The 25,846-nt window shown below is 47.1% G+C and overlaps 1 protein-coding gene across 1 annotated transcript; it reads right to left on the bottom strand.

Annotated features, from left to right (window-relative positions):
- Positions 1–25,233, bottom strand: TMEM255A (transmembrane protein 255A). Its single transcript, XM_054169820.1, has 9 exons — positions 25,078–25,233; positions 20,931–21,073; positions 16,387–16,449; positions 9,921–10,010; positions 8,011–8,073; positions 6,978–7,066; positions 4,132–4,294; positions 3,633–3,776; positions 1–739 (listed from the first exon to the last, which is right to left on the bottom strand). The coding sequence occupies exons 1-9, from the start codon at positions 25,133–25,135 to the stop codon at positions 581–583; spliced, it is 972 nt and encodes a 323-aa protein (XP_054025795.1). The 5' UTR covers positions 25,136–25,233; the 3' UTR covers positions 1–580.
- Between the last annotated feature and the right edge of the window lie 613 nt (positions 25,234–25,846).

Genomic DNA, 25,846 nt, shown 5'->3' on the forward strand with positions numbered 1-25,846 from the left:
ACCTTTTTTGATCAGTGTAAAACTTTGAGATGCTGTCACGCTTCCCCCCAAGATTTTTCCAGTGCATAGGCTGTAACCAACAAGTGATGTGAGATAGGTTCTGAGGCCCCAAAAAATCCCAGCAGCTGAAGCCCCAAGGCCAAACAAAACAAGCATCAAGCTGAGCTGTCTGCAAGCACCTTCGACCTTAAACAGATCAATACTCTCCAGCAACTATCAATCTTGGCTACCCTTACTTCAGCTCAACACAAGATGGAGTAAGGCAGACCAGAGTCTATCATCTGTGTTATACTGCTTTATTAAAAATCAAGGACTATGTGGACCTCACAGTAAAACAAGGAGGCTGGAATTTAGATTCACCCACTACTCACCAACACTGCAAAACATCAGCAGTATGCCCCCTTCCTCATACTCCACTGTTAAACCTCTGAAATAAGTCTCACACGAAAGAACGGTCCACTCTAATATTTGTATTTGCAATTATCTTCTGTATCTACCCTCCTGCTCCCTCCCACAGTAAAATATAAATACAAAATGTTCACAATTATTTCAATGGCAAGTATCTTTGTATCTTTTTTTCTTATGGTGTATAAGGTGGTGGCTTTTCAAAAGGTGGAAAATACGGTGGCGAGTAACGAGGCGGCGCATTAGAGGACCACATATAGCTGGGAGATGGCGACATTGATGGGGGCTCATCGGAGAGGCCAGAAGGAGTAGAGGCTGGAAACACACTGGAATGCTGCAGGGAGACAGCAAGAAGCATTTAACGTAACCACTGCTTAATGTAAAGGACCCTGGCAAAGTGTTACCAAGCAGTGTAAAATTAACACTTCAAGGCTCACTTCTGCAAACATATGTACATGCAAATAAATATTCAAATAACTTCTTGTATTCAAAGCAAGCACAGCCTGTAAGTAACTGTTTTGCATAACGAGACTCCTTAGACTTAGAATTGAAGAAGGCATTTAAAAACCAGAATAAAGTAACATAACATAGTGTTCTTTCTCACTGCTTTTGTACACCTGCTGCATTTCACAGAGACTGGGGAACTTCAAACCGATGAGTCACTGTCAAATCTTGGGTTTCACATATCAGCCAGTAGCAGCAATGAGCAGGCTGCAGGTAACTGCTTTTTACACTACGTTTTCTCTTCATCACATATAAAAAACCCTCAGCAATTGATGATAGCAAAATAATATACGCCTTCACAGAGTAAAAAGCGTAAAAAGCTTGAAAAGGTGGAGAAACAAAGTTTGTGTATGCCTGATGGTTAATTTCTGTGCTCCAAAATAACTTTGCTACCAAAAATACCTTAGGTCTAAAGCTTCAAGCCGTACAGTGCCGGTGCTGTCAGAGACCTGTGCACAGGCTGCGTTGTCTCCAGAAACAGGCCAGACAAACAGACAGTGAAATACAATCACTTGTATTTACTCCCCTGGCCTGCTGCTGCTGGCCATTTGGCCACCCAAAAAGCAGAGCAAGCAGTGGTGGCTGGCACTTGACCCCACTGCCAGCATGCTGGAGCAGACCACCTTTCTGCTCAAGCTCAGGCAACATGCATGCCTTCAACAGAGACTGCAAATCCAAAATGTGCCTGGCTTAAGGCCCTGGCAGAGGCAGAAGAGTGAGGAGGCTTGGGACTGCACTGCAAGAGGCGTGCGAGTACAGGCTGAGGGACCTGTGCAGGGGCAGCAAGGCTGAGCTGTACATAGTGGTGACCAGGTACATGATCAGAGCTGACATCTGATTTTACCTTGGTGGGAGGAGGGTCAATGGACTCTGCAGTGATAGTAGGCTGCTTTCAAACAGCATCTTTCTCTGTGTCACTCTCTGTGGGACAACTGCCTAGCTTACTGTGCGTCAGGAATGCAAGACAACAGGCTTCAGGAACAGGCTAATTTAGAAGCAGAAGGTATTTGTGTTAAATGAAGGTCCAGGAAGCTGGCCTGCCAAATGGCTGAGGGAGGGAGTCTTGTGAAGATAAGACAGCTTTGTTTTGGCTAAAACTGATGAAGCAAGGCTAAAATAGCAAACACCCAACCTCAAAACAGACTTTGAAAAGTTTTAGAACCTCCCTCTGCTCATGTTGCAGTGGAAAGAGGGCAAAATCCATTGCACTTGTGTGCTCCTGACATCATCTGGCAGTTAGTGCCTTTATCACCAGCAATCCTGAATCTGTTGCATCTCTCACTTTAATAAATTAAGCCATTTGACTGGCTTAACTTTCTGAACCTGTGACAGTGCAAGTCCTTATTGGGGCACTGGAAAAGAGAGGCAACCATTAATTTTGTCAAATAATTCCAGTAAGAGTCCTGGGATTCAGAAACAGGCAGACATCGGGATCTTACCTGTAACGCATCATGACCCTAACACCAGCCTGTGAAGGTTTGTTAAGTGGAGCTATAGATTGTGAAAGACCAGGCTGCTTGCTGAGCATCTCACAGAAAGCCATACAAACTGTTCCCGTTTCAAACAACACAGCAGCTCTTCCATCACGCCCCAGTTCTCCCAAAGCCTGATGGGTGGGAGCCCCTGCACTACAATGACATTTGGAAGGGCCCTGCTGTAGTGACATGGCACTGGCACTTGTTAGCAAATGGAGCCCTGGGTGTTGACCATTACAAAGCGCCTGCGCCCGGCTGCCTCAGTCACCGCCAGGAGTGCTGCAGGAGAGCTGCCATGGCTACAAGCAAGCCTGGCTCATACCAACTGTGGGCAGCAGCCTGGCTTTGGCAACAAAGCCAGCAGCTGAGCAGATGGCACTAAATCCTCTTTCACCAGGGGGTGAAACACAACAAAAGGCCACTGCTCGCTTGTGTTCTTTCGTCAGAGCCAAACCTGTCTCAGGGTCCACAGAAGTCAAAATGTGTCAGGACTGAGGCTTTCTTGCCTGACTGCCCCAAACTGAGTACACAGAGTGAGGAGTAAGACAGCAGCATTATTCCTTCCAGGGTGCTTTCCTCCTGCCCAGCTCCCATCACAGCCACTGCAAAGGTCTGCTGCCTTCCTCACTATAACCAGCAAGGCAGAGTGTTCATTAGCCACAGCACAGGCAGTGGCCACTGCAACACACTGTGCTCTTCCAAATGCCAAAGAGCCACATCTGCCATTTTAGAGTTGTATGTGAAAGAGTCTCTTGGAGGGGAACAGGATTCCTTAGAAATTTCAGAGTACTGTGTTTTTTTCCCATGAAAGATGTGTGGGATGAGTGGGAAGCAATGACTTGGCCAACTCTTGCACCAGGGAGAGTACAGCCTTCAAAAGTGATCTAGGAGGCAAGGGTGGGCTTCTCTCTGTGCTGCTGATAGCAGGGGAGAAGGTGTTAGTGGTACCTCAGAGCATAGCAGGCATCACAGACAATGCCTAGTTTTGATGTAGCCTTTACCAGTGAACAACAGGAAAGGCAGGCAGAAGGTTCTGTTGCCTTCTCTTCAAGGACAGCTTTCAGGGAGACATTTAGTGTGAATGAGTACTGCCAAGGATCAATGCCTAGCAGGAAAGATTTGGTATTCTCTGCAGGAACAGGAAAATTAAACTGTGTGAATGATAGGCAGACAGGCCTCCAGAGTCCTGCAGACTGGCTGGATTTAACCTTGCTGCTAAACAAGAAAACATCCTGTAACGTTCCCTACCTGAAAGTCATATGCAGAGTAGGGAGGCAAGTGAGGAGTGCTGTGGTAGTAGGAGTTGTAAGATGTCACTTGTGGCCTGGAGTAGTAGGACACTGAGGGGTGTGCATTTTCAACCGTACAGTTCAGTGTAGGCAGGGAAGGAGTCTGTTGAAACAAAAAGAAGAGAATCTCAGGCTACTAACCAAACCATAGAAAGCTGACAGCTGAATGAAAGCAGAAATGACGTAAAGGACCACTGTGTGTCTTTGGAACTCAAGTCTGCTGAACTAGCAACTGGCAATCTGGTTGCCTCTTAGGCAGCAGGTAAGCCTGGAGGTCATTTCATTACTCAGCCACCTATTGTTTCCTCTTAGTTTCCACAGAGCAAGCTTGCTGCAGCACAGTGCACACCAGTACTCACACAAAACAACTGCACAGCAATAGCTGTTTTCAGTATTTTTAAAAGGTAACTTGGCTGATTTGTTTTGTTTAATCCACAGAGAAAGCAGCACCATCTTACCATATCTTTAAAGCCTCCAAGAATTGCTGCTGTAATGATCCCTAGAAACAGCCCCACTATGTTCAGAATTGTTGCAGACCAAAGCAAGTGGTAAAGGTGGATGATGTCCTGGCAGCTGCTGACATCAATGTATTCATAGTATCCTCCAGAAATCTCTACTCGACTGGATTAGGAAAAAAACACACAACAATAATGATTAAAAGATGCACCACACATCATAACACTCAAGCACTTCTGCTCGACAGTAAAATGCATTGTGCAATTTAATGACAGCACAACTGCCGAGGGAGTGGGAATGAAGCTTGCTAGATCTCATGCTTGTCACATCCGAGATCTCCCTGTATGTCACCAGCAGAAGGCAGCTTGATCTGTTGTGAAACAAGTCCTGCAAAACCTGCAAATATCCAAATCGCCTTCAGGCTGTATATGCCTCATTTCTACCATCTGAAACCTCCACAGAGATCCTGGGGGCATCTCAAGGACAAACTGGTCTTGGAATTACACAGGGAAATCAGTCTGTGCCCAGAGGATCAACAGCTGCCCCTTATAGCAGCGCTGGCTGCTCCTCACAGCCACAAGAGCAGCTAGGTGGGACTGGGATGGGCACAGGACAGCACAGCTGGCTCCCTGGCACTGCAGGGCTTGGCCACCAAGCACATTCAACTCTGCTGCTCTGCTCCAGCTGCCTGATTTTTACAGCTCTACAATGGCATGGGCTGGCAGAACCCCTAGGACTCCGGCAGAACAAGGTCCTTCTGCTCACATTAAAAGCTTAAAAAATCTTTTCCACATGCAGAAATGAGATGGAGAACACTTGGTTAAATTCACTTAGGTCATTATTTTGGAAAGGGAAGAGCAGCTCCTGCAAGCAGAGGGATGGAGTCTCACAGCAGGATTCTTCAGTAATGACTTCTATCCGACTACTGCTTAGAGGAGCAGGCTGACCTTGGATGTAGCCACTACCAGATGCAGTGGGATACAGCAAATTCCCCTTAAGAGAACATTTACTGAGGAAAACCAATACTTCAGAATGACTTCTTTCTCATCTCATAGATGGAGATCCGCTGCACAAGGGCTTTGAGGAAATGGGGAAGAATAGGCTCATCTCTAACAGCAAGAAGCATATCAAGGCTATCTCCCTCGCAGACTCTGGAAGGCTTGCAGGAACCTGCCTTCTTTCACAAGAGCCTCTTTCCCTCATTACTCAATTGTTGCTTCTTCTTTTATTTTTTCCCCTATCTTCTTGTAGAGGGCCACTGCAGAAGACACTGCAACAAGGAAGCAGGGTATTCAAGCAGAATGGAGGCAGAGCATAGCCACCAACTGTAAAACCTGAACTCAATGCTAGCCTTCAAAGGCCCAGCACGACCTCTGCACGACCTGAGCACATACCATGACTGCCTTTAACAATCCTGTATGCACTGTTTGCAAGAGCTTGTTCCTAAGGAGACAAGTCAGAGCATCAAGCTCTCAGAGCCTTGGAGCACCACTGACAACATTCAGCATTGTACAGAGAAGTACAGCATGCACTTATCAACATGAAGGGGCTTGTCCGATGCTGCCACAGCCAGGGCTCCCGCATCAGGAGGGATGCAAGATTGCTGTCGCTTTTCTGTCGTTCCCATCCTTTACGAGAGCCAACCAGTCTTGAGTGTCTGCGCCTTTCTTACTGAGATCCAGAAGCACCAACACCTCTTCAGTGCAGAACACTTGTGTGGTACTAAGCAAGACTGAGATGGTAACAACTGATATATCAGAGAGGGAAATGGGTCAGAGGCAAGATTCTGAACCAGCTTGACTGGGATAAAAAAAAACCGCAACAGAAAACTTGCAAGTGTTTCTATCCCAACCACTTCTTTGTCTATCGCTCTCTTTAGTAAAAAAGGATTGTGTGCTGTAAACTGTCAAAGGGAAGTGTGAGCTTCACCAGGCTGAAGTGGCTTCCACAGGAATAAAGTCCTACAGAGGCCAGGGATTACCCCTCCCAGCACACAGAAACACCATCTTCCAACAGCAGCTTTTGATCCTTCTCCACCACCATCAATTATTTAAGTGGGGGCAAGCCCAACTAAGCAGTGTGAGAAATGCTAAGCTTGAAACAGCTCTAGGCAAGAGCCAGCACTAAAAAAATCCATTTATTAATTGCTTGCTGACACACATTAGACACTCCAAATATAAGCAGTGCATGCTGTAAATTAAGTTGGCTTAGGAACAGTAGCCAGATCTTATGATGCTGTGATCACTATGCAGTAGTTCTTGATTGGTAACCATGCCTCTGACTCATCTTTGCACACTGCTTGTACACCTTCCAACCTCCTGCGACCATGGAAGGTATGTCAGAGAGGACACTGATTTATAAACATCCAGCCTGCAAACTCTCTTCCCTGTTAGTGGGGTGGGAAATGAAATAGTGACACAGCAAGGAAGAATAGTGTTCCAGTTTTTACATCTTTAGTCTTCTAAAACAAAATAAACCCCAGTGAACAAGCAGTGACAACAGAGAAGGATGGTGTTGAGTCAAGGGACACCCAATAGGAGGAAAACTGGGGAGGGCACCAAGCATGAAAGTAATGGAACCTCCCTCCTTTGTCATTTTTCCAGCTGGGCTAGCCTGGAGCAAGCTCACCCATAGCTGAAATAGCTTTAGTGTACTTCATACACCCCTTTACTTGGTGCTTGGGAGTTCTTGTGGCTAGCAACCACAGTTTAAGATCTCTTCCCACAATGGCTGTCATTAACTGATACTTTGCTCCCACCCTATCCTGGCCCTTCAAACACCTGCAAACTGGCATGACCAGTGGCATGGCCTTTCCCATGGCTAGGAATGGTATGCTTAGCATACTCACTTTCCACAGTTGTACAGGTCACAGCAGAAGCAGGTGTTGGTTTTTATTTTGGGTGTGCAGGGTGCCCGGCGCTGTGGGTGGCAGACTGCCTGTGTGAATACAGAAGAACAGACACAAAGCACATAAGGGCATAATCACCAAGCACGATTGCTGCTGCTATTTGGCCTGTACTACAGGGAGACTTTGTACTGATCTCCAGATTAGCCCCAGGTAGATTTTTTTCTTTCCTTATTTTGCAGCACAGAATCACAGTGGAATAAAGAATCATTAGACCAGGCCAGCGTTTCCTTTCCCCATGGGGAAGCACATGTCTGCAGAGGAAGGGAGTTGTGCAACTCTTAGAAGCAGCCATGACCTCGCTGAACTAACACTCTTCACCACATAGCAACTCAGAACACTTAATTGTCTGTGTAAGTAGTAACACCCAAGCTCATGTGGATGGTCTTGTGGCTAAGAAGAGAATGCCTACCAATGCCATTGTATACTACTTACTTGGAAAATCAAATAGACATTTTTAATTTGGAATATAGTGGTTATTCTAAACTACTTGGCAGCTTGTTAGGGAATCTCAGAGAGACTCAGTGCACAGCAAAGGCAAGTTACTCACACACTATCAGTATGTGGCAGGAACGTCTACCCCCAGTGGGCTTCTCGTTGGAGAAGACAACAGATAGCAGAGGGACAGAGGCTGACACATGTTGCTCCTATCTACAGAAATTATTACTGCATGAACACTTAACCCACCACCCTGCTCCTGAAATGAATACACAGCTAGATCTAGAGAAAACAGTGTTCCTATCCCCCATCCTCTTCTCTTCACCTGCTCCTTCACTAATGTGGCAGTACCAAGTGTGGTGGAATTCACTTCCTGGGTCCTGCTGGCATTCTGCTCCTACCCCAGGCCCAGCCTCCCACTCCCTCCTCATTTCACAGGCCTCTGGGACACTAGAGCAGCAGCTTGACAGCAGGTTCCTCCACCTGCACCATAAAGCCAGCCCCTCTATGGTGTCAGCACAGCCAAATCTGCTCTTACCTCTGGTGGGGTCGTACTCTTGGAGTAGTACTGACATCGCCCCGCATAAAGTGGCCTCAGGTCCTGCCAATGAAAAAGCACCAGGCTTAGCATTGCAGTGAATTCAATGCTGAGCTGGAGAAAGGCACCAGGCTTTAGAGAGACCCTGCTCTAACACCAGCACCTCAACACATTGGCAGATAGGTAACAGCCTATCCCAGCCCTCCTGAGCCCCAAGTGATGTTTAACATTTGGTCTCTGGAGGCAGGCACAGGAGGAGCAGATTCTTGAGCCAGGCTTGTGTGAGTGAGTGCGACCATCCCAAACTGGATGACTCATTCCTCATCCCCCTAGACACATCCCAGGGCTGATGACATGTTTCTGAGGGTTCTTCATGCTGAATCATAAAAATTTCTCATTAAATTGTTGGCAAATTTATCTTTCTGGTCTCTTGAGTGACTTGTGAGACAGCTCTGGTTTACCAATGACTCAGCATGTAAACATCATTAATGTCTCACTTTGGGGCAGCTTGGTCTCCAGGGCAAAATTTTACAGAAAGCAACACTGGATGTGTATCTGCATCAGCAAGCCCTTCCCAGGAGTAGCTGAACGTGCTCTCTGGGCATCTGATCCAAAGCTCGAGGTGGCAGCAGCAGAGCAGGTGATAGTAGGGACACTGTGCTAGCATGGCAGGAGCACTTCTGCAAAATGGTGGCAGTTTTGGACTGTTAGAGGGTGAAGCAAGGCCAAAGGCATGTCTGAAACCACAGCTCTCATCGTCCCAACTACTCAGGTCTGGCTGCTTCAGATATGCAGACATCCCTGAGGCTAACCAGGAGGAGGTGCCAGCTCATGCCATCACCCAACCCATAAGGTCAGCACCTAAAAATCCCAGAGCAAGTCTGCAAGTCTCAGACCCACACAGCCAGCATCAAGAGTCAAAGGGGCTTCACCTTTTTATCAAAGCTAATGCTTCACATGCCTCACAAGTAGTACCAGAGATGGCCAATACTTACTGGCTGCATCTGGACAGAGGGAGACCTATTACACAGCTGGGTGGAGGTGGAGCTGCCCTTGGCTCTCTCAGCAAACCCTACTGCCCAGCCATCTTTCTACCACTGCAATGCTCAGGGGCAGGAAAGGGAGGCAGCTTGACAAAGAGAATAATGAGCCAGCTGACATGGGGAGTTTCCACTTGATGGAGAATTCTGACCTGAAGTTTCTTTCCATTCTCATCACAAGTAAACCCCAAATCTTTCTTTTCCTTCCCATTCTGTCAAAAAAACCTTCCAAAACAGTCATCAAACTGCAGAGCTGCAGGAGTAATATCTGTTTGCAGTTAGAAATGTCAAATTAAAAAGTTGAAATGGAATAGTGCTTTTTCATTTCTCTACTATTAACTGAGGCTTTTGTAAGTCCAGCTGTGCTAGTGATCAGTCATGGCAACAGTACCTCTTTTTTCTTAAGTCATCAAATGGAGACTGAGAACCTACTGCAAGTGCTTCCTGTTTATAGTGTAACACTTTGATGAGCTTCCTATCAAATGGCTTCCTCCTACCACAACATCCAGCAGTTCAAGCAGCACTGAGAACTACCTCTGCTGACATTTAAAATGCAAGAGATGCTGCTGGTGGTAGCTGTAATTCACATTACACCTTTCAGGTTTGAGAGCCACGTAACCACATAAAATAGACACCAAAGGCCCCCAGGAGCAAGGGTTTAAGATCTTGCTTGCTGCTCATGTGCAGGTATTTCTGAGGAACCGACACATTTTTCTGAAGTTCATGATTTAAACCAGCACTCAGCACATGACATATATTAAAGCCCTGAGGGGGGGGTGTGATGTGGCCTGATATGGCATTATGGACACCATCACTTGTTTCCCTAGAGTAAAAGAGCTGCAGCACCTGTGTTTTCCTGGAAGCACTTACTATGTGTCTGGCAGCAAAGACGCCGTCTACTATGGCACAGCAGAACGCGGCAATGACACCAAAGCTGATGAAGACGATCGATGCAACCAGCTGGGAAAGGAAAACAAAGCAAAGTATCATCTGCCTCGCCACAACCAAGTGCTTCATGCCCTCTCCACAAGGATACCTAAACTGCAGTCAGTGACCCAAATGCCTGCTCAGGCCGCACGGACTGGTCTCATTGAAGGCAATGGGATGTGCATCTCAAAGGAGAGCATCTGCTCCTGTCAGGTGGCCCAGCAGCAGCATTGTGCCAGACTGGTTCTCTGGGGCCTTGATATCATAATGCAAGTTTTAAAGTGACTCCAAAGCTCTAAACTTAGGCTGGGATACAACCCCTCTTCTGGCTGCTACTATCTTTAACTCTTCCCTGGAGAGAAAAAGAGATTTCTTCCCTCCCTGTTCTGGAGCACTGCAGAGAGCTGCTCCTGTGAACACTTCCCAGGCTGTAAGGACACAAGATTATGTGAACCTCCTTGGTGGGAAACACTTTCCTGCAGGCCTCAACACAAATCCACGAGACCAGAAGATAGGGGACCACCCTACACCACTGCTGTTGTACACCTTCACAGCAGCTTGTCTGGGCTCCTCTGTGCTGGGTTGTGGCAAACACAGCCCACAGGCCTCCTCTGGGCTTGGGTCAGCTCTAAGGAGAGAGATCTCCACTTTCAGCTCAAGGAAATCAGTCGGGTCTGACCCTCTTCCACTGTCCCCATTCTGCCCAATCTTAAAAATCAGGGTGAAGGCATTTAGAAGGTAAACAAGAAACACTTAAACCCCAAACCAGGTAAGAGAAACAAAAATGTCTACTCCCACTACACCACTTTAAATACCATCTCTGCCAAAATGCCATTGCCCAACTGGGAGAAACATGTGAGTGATGCCATGACCCCTCTCCTAGCTCCCCAACAGCAGTTCAGCTTCTGCCAGTGGGTTCCAGACCAACCAGCACTCCAAATCCCCCCTCCCAAAATACATCAGGGATACTGACAGGGCCATGGAGGGAGGGCAAGAATGGCAAGAGTAACAATCAATGACTTGGTGTCTAAGTAGAGACAAGTGATGAGTGCGCCTCAGGGGGTGGTACTGGGACTGGTGCTGTTTAACACCTTTGTTGGCAATGTGGACAGTGGGACTGAGTGCACCCTCAACAGGTTTGCTGGAGACATCAAGCTGTGTGGTATGCTCAACATGCTGCAAGGACAGGATGTCATCCAGAGGGACCTTGACAAGCTTGAGAGGTGGGACAGTGGGAACCTCATGAAGTTCAACAAAACTAAGTGCAAGGTCCTGCACCTGAGTTGGGGCAATCTCAAGCACAAATACAGGATGGGCAGAGAATGGATAGAGAGCAGTCCTGAGGGGAAGGACTTTGGAGTGCTGGTTGATGAGAAGTTCAACACGAGCCAGCAATGTGCATTTGCAGCCCAGAAAGCCAACTGTGTCCTGGACTGCGTCAAAAGAAATGTGGCCAGCAGGTTGAGGGAGGCAATTCTCCTCCTCTACTCCTCTTTCATGAGACCCTACCTGAAGTACTGTGGCCAGCTCTGGAGTCCTCAACACAAAAAGGACACAGAATTTTTAGAGAGGGTCAGAGGAGGGCCATGAAGATGATCAGAGGGCTAGAACACCTCTCCTATGAAGACAGGCTGAGAGAGTTGGGGTTATTCAGCCTGGAAAAGAGAATGCTCCAGGGAGACCTTAGAGTGGCCTTCCAGTATTTGAAGAGGGCTACAGGAGAGCTGGAGAAGGACTTTTTACAAAGGTATATAGCAGCTGGATGAAGGGTAATGGCTTCAAATGAGATGAAGCTAGAGTTAGACATTAAGAAGAAATTCTTCACCATGGGGGTGGTGAGGCACTGGAACAGGCTGCCCAGAGAAGTTGTGGAGGCTCCAACCCAGAAAGTGTTTAAAGCCATGTTGGATGGAGCTCTGACCAACCTGGTCTAGTAGACGCCCCTGCTCATGGCAGTGGGACTGGAACTAGACACTCTTTAAGATCCCTTCCAACCCAAACCATTCTGTGATTCTATTTTAACCTAAAAATCCTGAGATCCTTCAATCACATTGTTTTTACCCAAACCTCCTTCAGTGAAAACAGACCCTTCTCCAGCAATATTCTTGTGAAGACTAGCTCAGCTTGAGCAATGAGTGGAGATGCAGGAGGGATCTCTTGGGACAGTGTGCAATTGCTTACTTCTGTTAGCTTCAAAATGAGAGAAAATAAAATACCTTTCTAGATGAGGCAAATCTTCAAGGCTTGTATTACTGCAAATAAAGTAGGTAGGGCAGGTTGTGAAATTAACCAATGACCATGTAAACAAGTCACGGTCACTAGTAACAAGCTGTTACTGCAAGATCAGATGCTGTGCCACAGAGTACTTGCAGATGGCAGCAGGTGACAAGTTTTCTGGGATCGGGTCCTATGCTAGGAGCCTGTTTCTGTCAGCTGCAAACAACAGCATTTCCACACCACTCAGGCCCACACCATCTCCACATCTGCATCACAACTTGCACTATCCAGCACAGCAGTTGTACTGCTCCACTACCACAACCAGTGAAACCAAACAAGAGAGAGCACAGCTGCTTACAGTCTGGGTGGAAGAAATGGGGTTTATAGCTTAGGTTATCTTGTAGCAAGCTTAGGCTTTCATACACACCTGAAAGAGGATCGTCTCCCTAAACAGCATGACCCATGGAGATGGGAAGTGAGTCAAATACTAAATATATACAATTGGGTTATTTGTGGGTTGCCCCTGCTTGCAGATAGCAGCTGCTAATATGATGATTTAAAATAACACACTGTTAATGGTGATACTTTCATAACAGCCCTATTAAGATACAGAATCACAGAATGGTCTGAGATGGAAGGCATCTCCAAAGGTCATCTAGTCCAATGATGTTAGAAATGGTTTTGCTCTCTTTATTTAGTTTCCTCTTTCTCACCTGGAGAAAGCACAACCTGAAAACCAACTGATGAGAATTTATGATACAAAAAATTAAGCAGCAGATAAAACCATACCATTTCATTTTAAAAAGCCATGGGTTTCAACTAGCCCCATGATTTATCAGCAAGAGTTGTGACATAGGGTGGACAATACTGTCACTGTAGAAAGCAGAAGCCCCTCTCAAGAGCCATGGGATGTGGCTCCAGACAGGGGCTCACCCTGGTTTCACTCACCCAACTCCTGCCAAAGGCAGCCACATCGAGTAGTGTTTGCACAAGAAAAGACAAACTGGGCTGGGACAATGCGGGAACCACAAAGCAGGAATGTTCTGAGCTGAGGTTCCCTTTAGGCTATGGTCCAACAATGCATGGGCTGTGAAGCTGTTGGTCAGTACTTCTCTATGGCACGGATGACTGTCACGAAGGCATGCACAATGCTGACTCCTCACTTGAAACCTGCTGAACAGGCAGCTTGGGTCTAACTAAGTCCGTGCTGCCTACGGCGCTGGCAGGCAGAGGTGGCAGGCTGGTGGGCAGTATGCTGGGCAGCTGGCCCTCCTTGGGAGGATGAAAGCTCTCTCTTACTTTGACAAGTGGGATGTGCAGACATGCAACATGAAAACTAATATGCCTGGGTGGGAAATCAAGAGTCTATTTCTGTCTGTAGGCTGGAGAGAAGCAAGGAGAGCTGCTTCAGATTAGCGTTCCCCATATTGCTGGCTTGCTTGACTCCTCATGCTGCCCAGCCAGCTTATAGGACAGAAACGTGCACAAGGACATGGCAGCAGAAGTTGCTTTTAGCTTTTCCTGCCATCATTGAGGAGCAACTGCATAACAATCAACATCAGGACTGCCTTTTAGCAAACTAGGACACTGGGGAAGTTCACAGAAGACAAAAGTCCTGCAGTGCCAGTGATATTATGGAAACATGTAATGGACAAAGCTGCCCATGTAAAGTGCTCCTGGGCAAGCAGGAAATGCAACTAAAGCACAGGGACGATAAGTGACAGCTACCACATGTCCTCCCTGTGGCCAAAGCAGAGACAAGCTAGCTGCCATCTGAGGCAGCAGTGATGCAGTCCCTGCAAAGCTGGGTCATGCATGCTTTTTAGGACACAAAATGATAGAGAGGTGAAAAGAATAAACATGCACTACCCAGGGCTCTTCAGAATAAACAAAGAAGTCAAGCCAGAGGCACGCTGCCATGGGTACACCTGTGAGGAACACAGGACTGGCATAATATGGTCATTGCTCAACCAGACTCTGATGTGCTGCTAAGGCAAGAGGCTTGAAACCCATCTAGGGCAGAAAGAACAGAAAATGTTGCTCTTGCAGAACCAGGGTAAAAACAGCAATAAATATCTGGATTAGGGCAACCCAGAATTTCTCACAACATCCTCTGTAGCTTTGTCGTGGTTTCAGCTCGGACAGAGATATAAGGTGGTTTGGGGTTTTCTTCCTCTTAGTAGCTAAAATGGTATTGTGTTTTGGATTGAGTATGGGATTTGGTGTGAGAGAATTGCTGATGCTTTAGTTGTTGCTAAGGAATCAAGGACCTTTCAACTTCCTGTGTCTTACTAGTGTGCAGGTGCACCAGAAGCTGGGAGGGAGCACAGCAATGGACCCAAATTGGCCAGTGGAATATTCCATATCATGCAATATCATGCCCTATATATAGATGAGGGTTAGCTGGGAAGATGGCTCTCTCCCCTAGGATTGCAGTCAGGATTTTCTCTTCTGGGATTGCTGGCTGGGAATGAGCTGGGCCTCAGTTAGTGGGTGGTGAGCAATTGCATTATTCACTACTCATTTATTTTCTTTTCCACTACTGTCACTATTATTTTAATTTTATTTCAATTATTAAATCATTTTAATCTCAATCTACAAGCCTCCTTACCTCAACTCCAATTCTCTCCCACTGCTGCCTGGGGCAGGGGGTGAGGGAGTGAGCAGCTGGGTGGTGCTTAGCTACCAGCAGAGTTCAAACCATGAAGCTCGGCAAAGGTGCCTTAGCCTTGGTCAGCAGCACACTGCGCTAACCTGAGCCTCCCCGGCAGAGGCAGCTCTGTCCCTGCAAAAGCAGACAGCAGTGCTGGGTCATTATGACTCCTCCCTTGGCCATGGGTAACCTGACACAAGGAAGGCTGGAGGGATCTCACTGCCAGAGCATGGGGCAATCAACAGGGAGGGGGACTGTGGCCACTGTCCAGGGTGAAAGAATGTTCACAGGGTGCTCCAGAAGCTGCCCTGTACCTACCACGAGCCAGCCACATGCAGCAAGGAGAGAAAACAGGTTGGGAAAGACTAAGCTTGACAGCCTGCCAGGACTGCAGCAGGTACCAACTTCTGACCTTTGGCTAAATTCTCAAAGAACCTACCCACTGTTACTGACACCTCCAAGAACTACAGCCCCTAACTCCAGGCACAAGCAGGCTGTGCTTGCCAAAGTGGGTAATGTGGGACAGGTCTGTCCTCACTGCACAAACAGATCCCCTCCCACCCCAGCACAAGCTCAGCTGTGATCATACCAGCAGCACTTGTCTCATCTGGTTTGTGATATGTGCATGTTTGCTCTCTTCTGAACATTACTCCCACGGGATGGGACACCAGAGACCTGCCCAGCCAGTAGCTTTCCAGTCCCAGCACACAAATCCTCCTTGCAGAATGAGGAAGGAACCAGACAGTGCTTCTCAAGTCCCCAGCTGCTACTTTACAGCATGAAAAGTTTCTTGGTTTTCCCTCCTACTTGAAGAGGTGTTTGGAAACAAGAACCAACAACAGGCAATACTGGAGGAGCTGGTTGCTTTTCAATTACACCAGTCTTCACGCTTCATATCATGTTGCTATCTTCAGTGACTTACTCTCCAGACATATCTAGAGCAGCTCTCAGCACTCATTCTCAAAAAGGACTTTTTGCTGAGCCCTCTAAGGGCTCTAATCTCCAGTCTCTGGGCTGCTGTTATACCACCTGCTTGATCTTCTTCTTTACCCTTTGCTTAGAATAAAAAGTGGCAAAATATTTTTCTGCAGAGTCCCAAGTCTCTAAGAATTTATTTTAAAAGACTTAAAATAATGCCTCATGTTTATGTTACTTACCCATATTATACATCACATACTGTGACAGCTCAGCAGAAAAACACACTCCAAACACTTGATTTCAAGCCCTTTAAAAAAGTCCCAGTGAGTTCAATGAGACTGTGTAGAGTCACTCTGTGCTTTCTTGAGCTTTTTTATTATTATTATTAAATATCAGGGCTAACAGCCTCGTTCTTCTGGGCTGCCAGAAACCATCTCTAGTTTTCAAGAGGTATGCAGCACTACCCTGGAAGAGTTAGGAGAATGAATAATACTCTTTATGTAAAAAATTTGAGTTACTGCCTTTTGGGGGTTTGGGGGTTTTTTTGTTGTGTTTTGGTTGTTTGGGTTTCTTCCAGATTCTGGGTTGTGGGGTTTTTTAAAGTTTTTATAATGAACTTACCATTTGCCTTTTGTTTTCTATCAAGTTTGATCCAATTATTCCAAGAAATGACCCAAAACCAAGCTGAAAAGCAATTACATTATCATTAGCATTTCGATCAGGACAGTATCAAATATATTTTACATACAGACAGAACACAAATCTAGAAGCAGCAAAAAGCATACTGAAGATGTGTAAGCACTCTTCCTTCAGCAAGGAATCAGGGGAGTCTCTTGCTAGCAGGCACTATCGAGTGTATCCATTATGACACTAAAAGCATGTGTGGAAACAAAAAGGATGAGTTTTGAATTCCATCCCCTCCCCAGTGATGCTGAGAAATGGCTGGTGGATGAGGATACACATTGCTGTCTTGGAATAAACCCTGTGAGCACTCGGGAGCCTCCAGATCCAAACCTAGCAGAACCACCTCACCAGGATTTGCAGGACAAGGCTTCTGCAACCTCACTAAGCATGTGAGCAACCATTTAAGTTTTCCAGTTGGAGAATTTCTTGATGTGAAGTATGAAATAAGAGGGAATTATACCTCTTCAGATTTAGTAGTTTCCTGCCTACTCCTATGCCTTATTTCCAGGGGTAAGGATGCATCACCCAGGACCTTCTATCAGAAGAGCTCAGGCCAGCCCAGCAAACAGAATAAGCTACTCCAGCACAAGCATCTTTTCTTGGTGCCATAACCCACACCACTGTTCTTGTTGCAGCTCAGTGAAGTCAGCCAGGAATGCAATTTCCACCTCATTTCTCCACAGCCTTAAGCTATTTAGCTACACTAAATAGAAGTTTCTAGGACAGAGCACACCTCAGCCAGGCCAGAGACAGAGACTTCAACGAGAAATCACGGACTACTGGGGAAGAAGCACAAGTACTTCTGTGGAGAAAGGTCTTTTAGTGGTGGAGAGCACATCCAGCTCTACTTCTATGGGTCAGCAAAATGAGAAATGCCAGAAAAGTCCTACAGTTGGACTGGTCATATTAAGTAGGTTCAAATCCAGTCAGTAGACTAGGGGGACAGTGAAGATCTGGGTGAGAATGCCAAATAGCTGGCCAATTCCTCAGGAAGCACAATAAGGCAGGAGACAAACTGCAGTGATTCAAGAATGAGTCAACGAACCTGGAATCGATATTTTCAAATCCGGGAACAGAAAAGCAAGGTTTAAGGAATCGATGCTAGCAGGCAGAGGCACGTGCAGAGATTAGCAGACACAAACAGGAGGAGAAGTTGGGCTTATCTCTTCCCCTGCTCTGACTAAGCCCAGTGATGCTGGTGCAGTGCCGCAGGCAGCAAGGGCTGCTGGCTCCAATGGCAGGGATTACAGCAGAGCAGCCCATCAGCCTGCTGCTTCCCGGCTGCCTGCCTTGCACTCTGAGCTCTAGGAGACCATAGCTCCCACATCAGGGACAAACATCCACAGTGGGATGCACAGCAACAGCACCCAGTGCTGCTTAATGCTGCAGGTAGGCAGGGCAGAGAGTCAGAGGCACTGCTGATCTGACCTGCCAGTGCTTCTAGGCTTATTATTTGGTTCAGCTTTGGCAAGCAACAACCCCCACCTTCCCCAGCTAACAGTTTTACAGATCAATTCCAAGCCTGAAACCTGGGAGATCCAGACATGATTTTCAGTCTGGTGATGCAGCAAGGAACTTGTATGGCAACATACACCTATGACAAATGCTTAAGAAAAACATTTTGAGCCCTTTGAGCTTGATCCAGCACATTTAAGAGAAATGTCCACATGGTGTTTTAGAGCAGCCTCAAGCCAAAAGGTGAAAAAAAGTTAACTTAAGATAATTTAAAAAATAACTAGAGCAAGTTTGTACTTCTGTCAGGTGAAGACTAAATATATCTGTGGATTCTCACTAATTAAAGGGAATTTTCATTCATTAATAGGAAAACCACTGCTCTTCTACAGATCAGACAAAGAGATCTTCATAATCTGCATCAACTGTATCATTTATTTGCTGGTGGATACAAACCCCATAGATATCTGTCTGAAAGGAGGACAGGACACAAAATGAATACGCTTTTCCAGAGCAAAGCCCCAGGCCAACATGCTTGACAGGGAACAGAAGAGGTTTGCCCGTCAAAGCCCAAGAAAGGGCATTTACACAGGCACTGGAAGCTGGTGTAACTTGGAGACAATACACCTATCTCACAGAGACTTGCTTTCATAACAGTGCTTGCCCTCTGCACCTGATCATTACTCTTGCCTCATGAGCATCACTGTTATACCTTGGCCTTCAAGGCCCAGGTCAGTCATCCAGCCACAGGTGAGAATACCTCCCAGAGAAACAGCTGGGGGGTTCACAGATGTAATAGCGAAGCTAGTGACCTCGAGGTCATGGACAAGGGGGAAGGCAGCCCCCGAGTCAGCTCCTTCAGCTGGGTCAACAAAGAATTGCACTTTTTTGGGGGGAAAAAAAACACAACAAACCACCAAACAATCCCCCCACCAAAAGAAAAAACCCAAACAAAAAGACACCCACAAAGAAACCAAGATCCCACTGGTGTGTGAAAGGTCTCCAGTACCTGGTTCTGTCCTTCCTCAGGAGCACAGGCCTGGGAAGATATTCCTCTGCATCAGACAGCTACTTCTGTGCATGTTTCCTCCTTGCACAAGAGATGTTTGCCCTTGACACACCAGTTAAAGGAGTAAAGAATGGTGCATTAGGCATGGCAGCAATGAGACATCTGATGTCCCATAAGGGTCTGGTCCACACATCAAGAAGTCACCCAGCACATGAAGAGCGTTCTGGCTCTCTCCCTGCCACCACAGGGTACTCGGGGTATGACTAATGATGGTGCAGCACTAATGGTGCACAGAACCCCCTAATGGAGATGCACACAGGCCTTACATTTCTGTGAAGTTCTGGATAACAAGACCTGCAAGAAGCTGCTTCTTCAGGGCTGTAGAAGCCACCTGCTTGGGCACAGCTCACCAAGCAGTCGTGCACCACAGCAAGCCCTTTTCCCACAGTAAAGGGAGAAATTCCAGCTAGTTACGAAACACCAGCTATTTTAAGCACCTGCTGAAGCATCCAGCAGTACACTGAAATGTTTTCCTGTGCAGGGAGACAGGCGAGGTCATCGCACATTTCCACACAGTGAATTAATGAACTAACCAAGAGGGGGAATTTCGTGACAAGCACAAACTGTCAAGGTGCCTCTGAATAAAGTAACTCGGTGCCCTTCCCAAGCCCAGCAATTAATTAATTCCATGAGTAGACTGAGTTTTACAAAAGTGTAAGCGATGCTGACGTTCCTGGAGCATAAATAGCATGGGAGACGTCAAGGAGATGTGAACAGGCTCTACCCATCTGCCTCAGCCTGCAGGACCTGCTCTGAAGCACGAGGTTCAACGCAGGCTGACAGAGCGTAGGCTAAGTGTGAAGAATTTGAAGCCAGCCTGTCACCTTTCTCAACACCTTCCTTCTCTACTTCTCTTTAAAAAAGATCAAGCCTAAATGCAGGAATTACTGGGACAAGCCAAAAAACAATCCTAAACTGGAGAGGCCCAACAGAGTCTATCACAATGTTCCACTCCAATGGCGGTAAAGAGGCTCTCTTCAGCCATAAAAGAGCATGCCCACAGAAAAGTACAAACCTCCCCGAGATCAGCAACACATGGCAAACAAATCAAACCACAACAAGGCATGAACAAGTCTCCACCTAGTTATCTGGCCTGACTTTAAGCCTCCAACTTCAAGGCTCCCAACCCACTGCTGTTACACCAGGAAACCCTAGCTGGGGAGCTGCAGTGACACTGACTCTGGTAACACACTTAGTTTGGCTACAGCTTAGTCTTTGTTATGCTTCTCTTTGACCATGTCTCAGACATGCACATGAACAGACCAGGACTTGCTTTCTAGCTGATGTCAGAGCTCTGTGTATGCTGGGAGGGGCCTTATGATTCTGCAGGAATCATCTACTGGCAAGAAAGCTAGGCAGCAGAGGTCTTCTCTAAATTAAGCCATTTGAAGCTACAAGATTGTCCTTTCCCATTTTCATCTGTTGATAACAAAAAAGAAATGGATGTGCTGGCTGCTTTGATGTGTATGCTCCCCTGGCAAGCTGCCACAGCTCTCACTAACATGCTTCTCCTCATTCAGGGACTCCAAATCGTTAAACACTCCTGCAAGTGAACTTTGTGACCACAAGTTCACGTGAAAAATATTTCACAGCCTGGTCTCTCAACTGTTCTTGACATTTATGGTCCTTCTTTGCCTTTCTTCTGCTTGGGGTTAATGTGATGCATGCAAACAAATAAGGTCTGCTGTTGCTTTGACCAACATAAGACCTATTTATCTGTCTCACCATTAGCTCAAAAGCATGTTATTACCTAGGCTCAGAGGAAGCTGCCACTTGAATGGGGTTTTTGCATGGGAATGAGCAGCAGGTGCAAAATAATAATAAAACAAATAAATCAAATGGCAATGAAGTAGCTGAGCATAATATATCAGACAAGAGCACCCTGTGTAACATTTGCATCATTACAAGGGATTTTGTAGGCAATAAGTTATCTAGACCTACCTAGGAGTTCTATACTTACAATAACCCCTGGGTAATAACCTCCAACAGTCACATTTTGGGTTCTTGTTGTAGCAGCTAGGCCCACCGTTAGAATTAATACTGACACAATGAGGAGAGTCACAGTTACGTAGAGGGAATTTCTTTTTCTTCTATTGAACGACCCTAAAAACACACACACACAACAGAATTTGCTGATTCCATCTGGGGACAGTCACAGTACCACAAATTTCTCCTCCCACCACCAACCACATTGTGGTAACCTTTCTTTCTTCTAATCTGAGAACACTTCTGTGTTTGGCTCTTACTTTTCACCTTCATTACCATGCTTTATCAAACGTTACTAGGGCACCTGAATTCATTTACTTATCACTTCTCTGTTGTGGATGAAGAGAGATATAAGAACTGTAATGCTACAGAGCTCATTTGGATACATGGGAGCTTCCCAGTCCCACTGGTCTGGGGCAGCTGAGCAAATACAAGAAATATCACCATTAGGCATTTATATATTTTCTGATCTATTTCTACCAAGATAAATAATCACACTGTATGCCACTTGTTTGGAGGAGAGAAATCTTGGCTGTGATCATACATAAGGCATCCACAATTTTCCATGTAAATAAGACATCACCAGTAACAGCCACTTCTCCTTGCCTGTAGTATCATCCCCTGCTTTCAACAAGGACCAGGTATTTTTAGATGCTTGAATAATGAATTTGTGGATTAGTAAAACTCATCTACAGCTGCCTGATGATTTTTTTTTCTTTTACATATTTATAGACGTCCCAAATGAGCATAAATATAAAATAGTGATTCCATCAGCCAAGAGGAAAGCTGGCTGCAATATTACGCTCAGTAGCATCTTTAGGCATGTTTGTTCAGCCTGTGCTCTGCCATCTTCACATCATTTTGTGGAACAATCCTTTTGATTATATTTCATACATTATGTAGACATAACTCAGCATTTGAAAGAGCAGCTGGTAGAATAATGGACCATAACAGTCCCCTGCTGTGCTCCCTAAATTCTTCCCCATACTGTGGGGCTCTCCAGTGCACCCTGGGATCAGACAAAGGTATTTCCCACCCCACAGGCTCCCAAATGATACTACCAGCACTTATCAGTATTTCAGAGAAGGGCATGGGTGTGTCCCAAGACCAAGGAGCCAATTCTACCATTGCTGAGCACGTTCCCTAAAGCAAACCACATTGGGGACCCCCATCTGAGGTGTTCAGGGGCCCCCTGACAGCATGTACATGGTAAGATAAAACACAGGCAGAAAAGCTGGGAAGAAAGACTCAGTCAAATAAGCACAAAAACCTTGTCCAAGTTCTCCAGAGAGAGGAGCACACCAGGCCTGGCTGGGCAGCTCTTCTTTAGGGTCTATGCCTATCAGCAGCGCAGAGAGATCTCTTCATCCTAACAGTTACACCAGCGCAGCCATATGGACACACAATGATACAAATTACCTCACTTAATCCACAAGGTCAGGGAACAGTGCAGCAGCAACCTGCTGCTCCTCTACACCCACTCCAACCTGACCCACCAGCAGAGCTGCTGGAGGGAGCACTTCCTCTCCATGCTGATCCATGCAGCACAGCTGTCGTAGGGGTGGATCATTTCCCCCACACCAACGTGATGAGCTTGAAATCACAGGCAAGGCCTAAACTTGGGGCCTAAAAGCCCAGCATAAGGAAATGAAAGGCAAGAGAGGTTTTATAAGGAAAAGCAGCCCTTCATTTTTCATGCCCTTTTTTACAGAATGGAGATAAAGGTACCCAACTGTTTGCTGCAGGTTGTTAGGGGTTAATCTTTCTATTATCCAAATAAGTCAATAATATACAATCTAAACTTCTGAAGTGTTCAAAATTCATCAAGATATTAGGCCATTCTGTATGTATTGCCTCCCACTATACCTTGTGTCACACCAGCTCCAGTGCAATCATTTAAATGTGTCACATATATGTCTTAAAATTCCAAAGTACTGGAAGCAAAGGTTTAGCTGAAACTGGAGAATAAAACACTAATTCTTATATGGATTAGTTCTGAAAGAAGGAACCTGCCTTGCTTACACACATAATAGATTACCGACCTTCTGATTACTGCTACAGTCTGGCTGGCAAATGAGCAGAAGATAAGTAAAGCCAGCCATATGTTCCTCAGGCAGCTTCAACTCTTTATGGGTAGGCTGTGTGGGTGTGCAGATGTTTATGTGCTGTGAAAAAAACACCCTGCAGAGCACATCTGAGCGGGCGCCGTGAGTACACGAGCACAATGTTTACACACAAAAATGGCTATTCCTAGCTTCCATCAGAGGCTGCAAAAAGTTACCATGAAATAGGCTGTTTTCCTCAAAACCAGAGTATTTTGTTAGCAGCATTTCTGCAGGCAAAAACCAAAAAACAACAACAACCACTTCTAAAAGAAGCAGCTTGAAACACTGTTTATGGATTCTGAACTTGTTTCAGAACCTCCATGTTTTCCATTCTTGTATTTCTCCATTGCTCCCCAGGTCACAACTAGCACACACCAACAGGCACTACAGAACTGAAATGAAAGACTTCCAACCAGAAAATTCTGACAGCTTTTCGGTATTCCTCACAAGATTAAAAAGGCAAACCCAAACAAAACAACAACACACCACACCAAACAAAAAATGCTTTTATTCCAAGTCCTGACAAACCCAATCATAATCCCTGAGCTTGATGCTGGAGAGAGATGTAAAATCGGAGAGATAATGATTACCTCCACTTGGGCTCTGTACTGAGACACCAATTCCGTTTTTTCTTTCTCTGAAAACACATTCTGTTACATGTATATTGAGAAAGTGGTTTTGTACTTCCATAAGGATACCTGCAGCTGCTTCAGCATACCTACACTCAGTGTCTCCACTGATTGCTGAAGGGTCATGCTGGCAAAATCCTCTCATTAATTTTGCTGAAAGTATTCCCCATTAGATCATTTATCTCCTTGCTGCTGAGCTTGGTGCAGCTTTACACACAGAAGCAGAGCTACAACAGCTTTGCTATCTCTGCTTTTAAGAGACACTAATAGCCTTTTCTTTGTGATTTATCCAAATCAGACACCTCAAAACTTGCTTTACTCAACCTCAAACAAGGTGGTTGGAAACACTGTGCTTAGTGAAGAAGATTCAAATAAATTAATGCTAGCAATAGTCTGTCTCTTTCTTTTGCTAAAATGACAGTCAGAGCGTGGACAGGCATCAGAAAGATAATTTTTATTTTAAGCCTCAGAAACATGCACTTATTATAGTTACTGTAAATATGCCTGTCATAAAAACAAGGCTGTAGTAGGTTCTTCCAGGTTTCTTCGAAAGTTTGCAATAATACTTATTTTTGTATTGGCCCCGATTTACTCAAGTTTTTCTTGATTATCAGGACACAGACAAGATGGCCCAGAAACAGCACTGACTTCTCCATCTTGTTCTTTAGGGGCAAAAGTCACAAGCGAATACTAACCACAAAGTATCCCAAGGAAGCCATTGGAGAATGGGGGGCAATTGGCACCGAGCCATTCTGCCTCCCAGTCCTTCTCCTTTTGCTCCAGCTCTCTGCCAAAAAATCGCCACTGGCCGACCCCTGACCCGAAGAGCTCTCTACCCACGGGCCCGGCCAGCTGACCCACGAGAGGAGGGTCTGCAGGCGCTTGGGTGGCTCATATCCTGCGTGGATGGGTGGAAGGGGTGGCAATTGCAATTAGCAGCCGGTGCGGGGCCGTTGGCGGGATTCTCTGATCTATTTCGGGAGGTCCAGGAGCACTGGGAGGGAAGCGGACCCCGGTCTCAAGGATGCTGCGTGGGCCGGGGGCACCAGCGGCTACCTCCGTCCGGGCAGCGAGCGGCACGGCCAGAGTGGGGAGCGTTGTGTCTGTGCCGCAGCCCCGGGGGCTCCGGGGGCAGACGGATCGTCCCGCTGCGACGGCGGCTGAAACCCGCCTGGAAGGCGGCTGGGCGGCCAGCGCTGCGCGGCCGTGAGAGAAAACGGCCGCCTCGGCCACCGCAGCCGCTGCCGGCGGCGGGGGTCGGGTCATGCCCAGTGCAGCTGGACCGGCCCCCGGGGGCCCACTGCCCAAAATGGCCGCGCGCCCCCAGCCCCCGCGCACCGACCCGCATCCTCCCGGACCTGTGTGGCCTCTGCCCCGCGGCACTTACCCACGGAGTCGGGCAGCGCCACGCCGCCCGGGCGCTGCTGAGTCAGGGACTGCCGCATGCTGCTGCTACTGCCGCCGGTCCCCGCCGCAGCCCGCCGGGCCACGGCGGCGGACAGAGCCCCGGCAGCGACTCCGCCGCGCCTGCGCGCTGGGAGAAAGCGGTGGGAGCTGCGGGGCCACTCCGGCCCGCACCGCCCGCTGCCACCCCGCCAAAGCCGGCGGCGGAGCTGTGGGCGGGTCCGCGACGGTGCCACCCGATCTCGGCGGGAAGGGCTGGGGCGTGTGGGGCTGGAAAGCAGCCCGCGGCAAGGAAACTAGGGGTGCCGGTGACTGAAAAGCTTGACATGAGCCACCAACGTGCGCTCACAGCCCAGAACCAGCCGTGGCCTGGGCTATACTCCCTATATCATGGGCAGCAGATGAAAGGATGGGGTTCTGCCCCTCTGCTCCGCTCATCTGAGACCCCACCCGCAGTGCTGGGTCCAGCTCTGGAGTCCTCAGCACAGGAGAGTCATGGACCTGTTAGAGCGGGTCCAGAGGAAGCCACAAAAATTGATGTGAGGGCTGGAACCTCTCTAGTGTGAGGACAGCCTGAGAGAGTCGGAAATCTTTTACAGTGAGGGTGGTGAGACACTGACACAGGTTGCCCAGAGATGTAATAGGTGTCCCTGGAAACATTCAGGGTCAGGTTGGAGTGGGCTGTGAGCAACCTGCTGTAGCTGCAGATGCCCCTGTGCACTGCAGGGGGGTTGGATCAGACAGCCTATCAA

Source organism: Dryobates pubescens, chromosome 18 (genome assembly GCF_014839835.1).
Source record: "Dryobates pubescens isolate bDryPub1 chromosome 18, bDryPub1.pri, whole genome shotgun sequence".
Lineage (NCBI taxonomy): Eukaryota > Metazoa > Chordata > Aves > Piciformes > Picidae > Dryobates > Dryobates pubescens.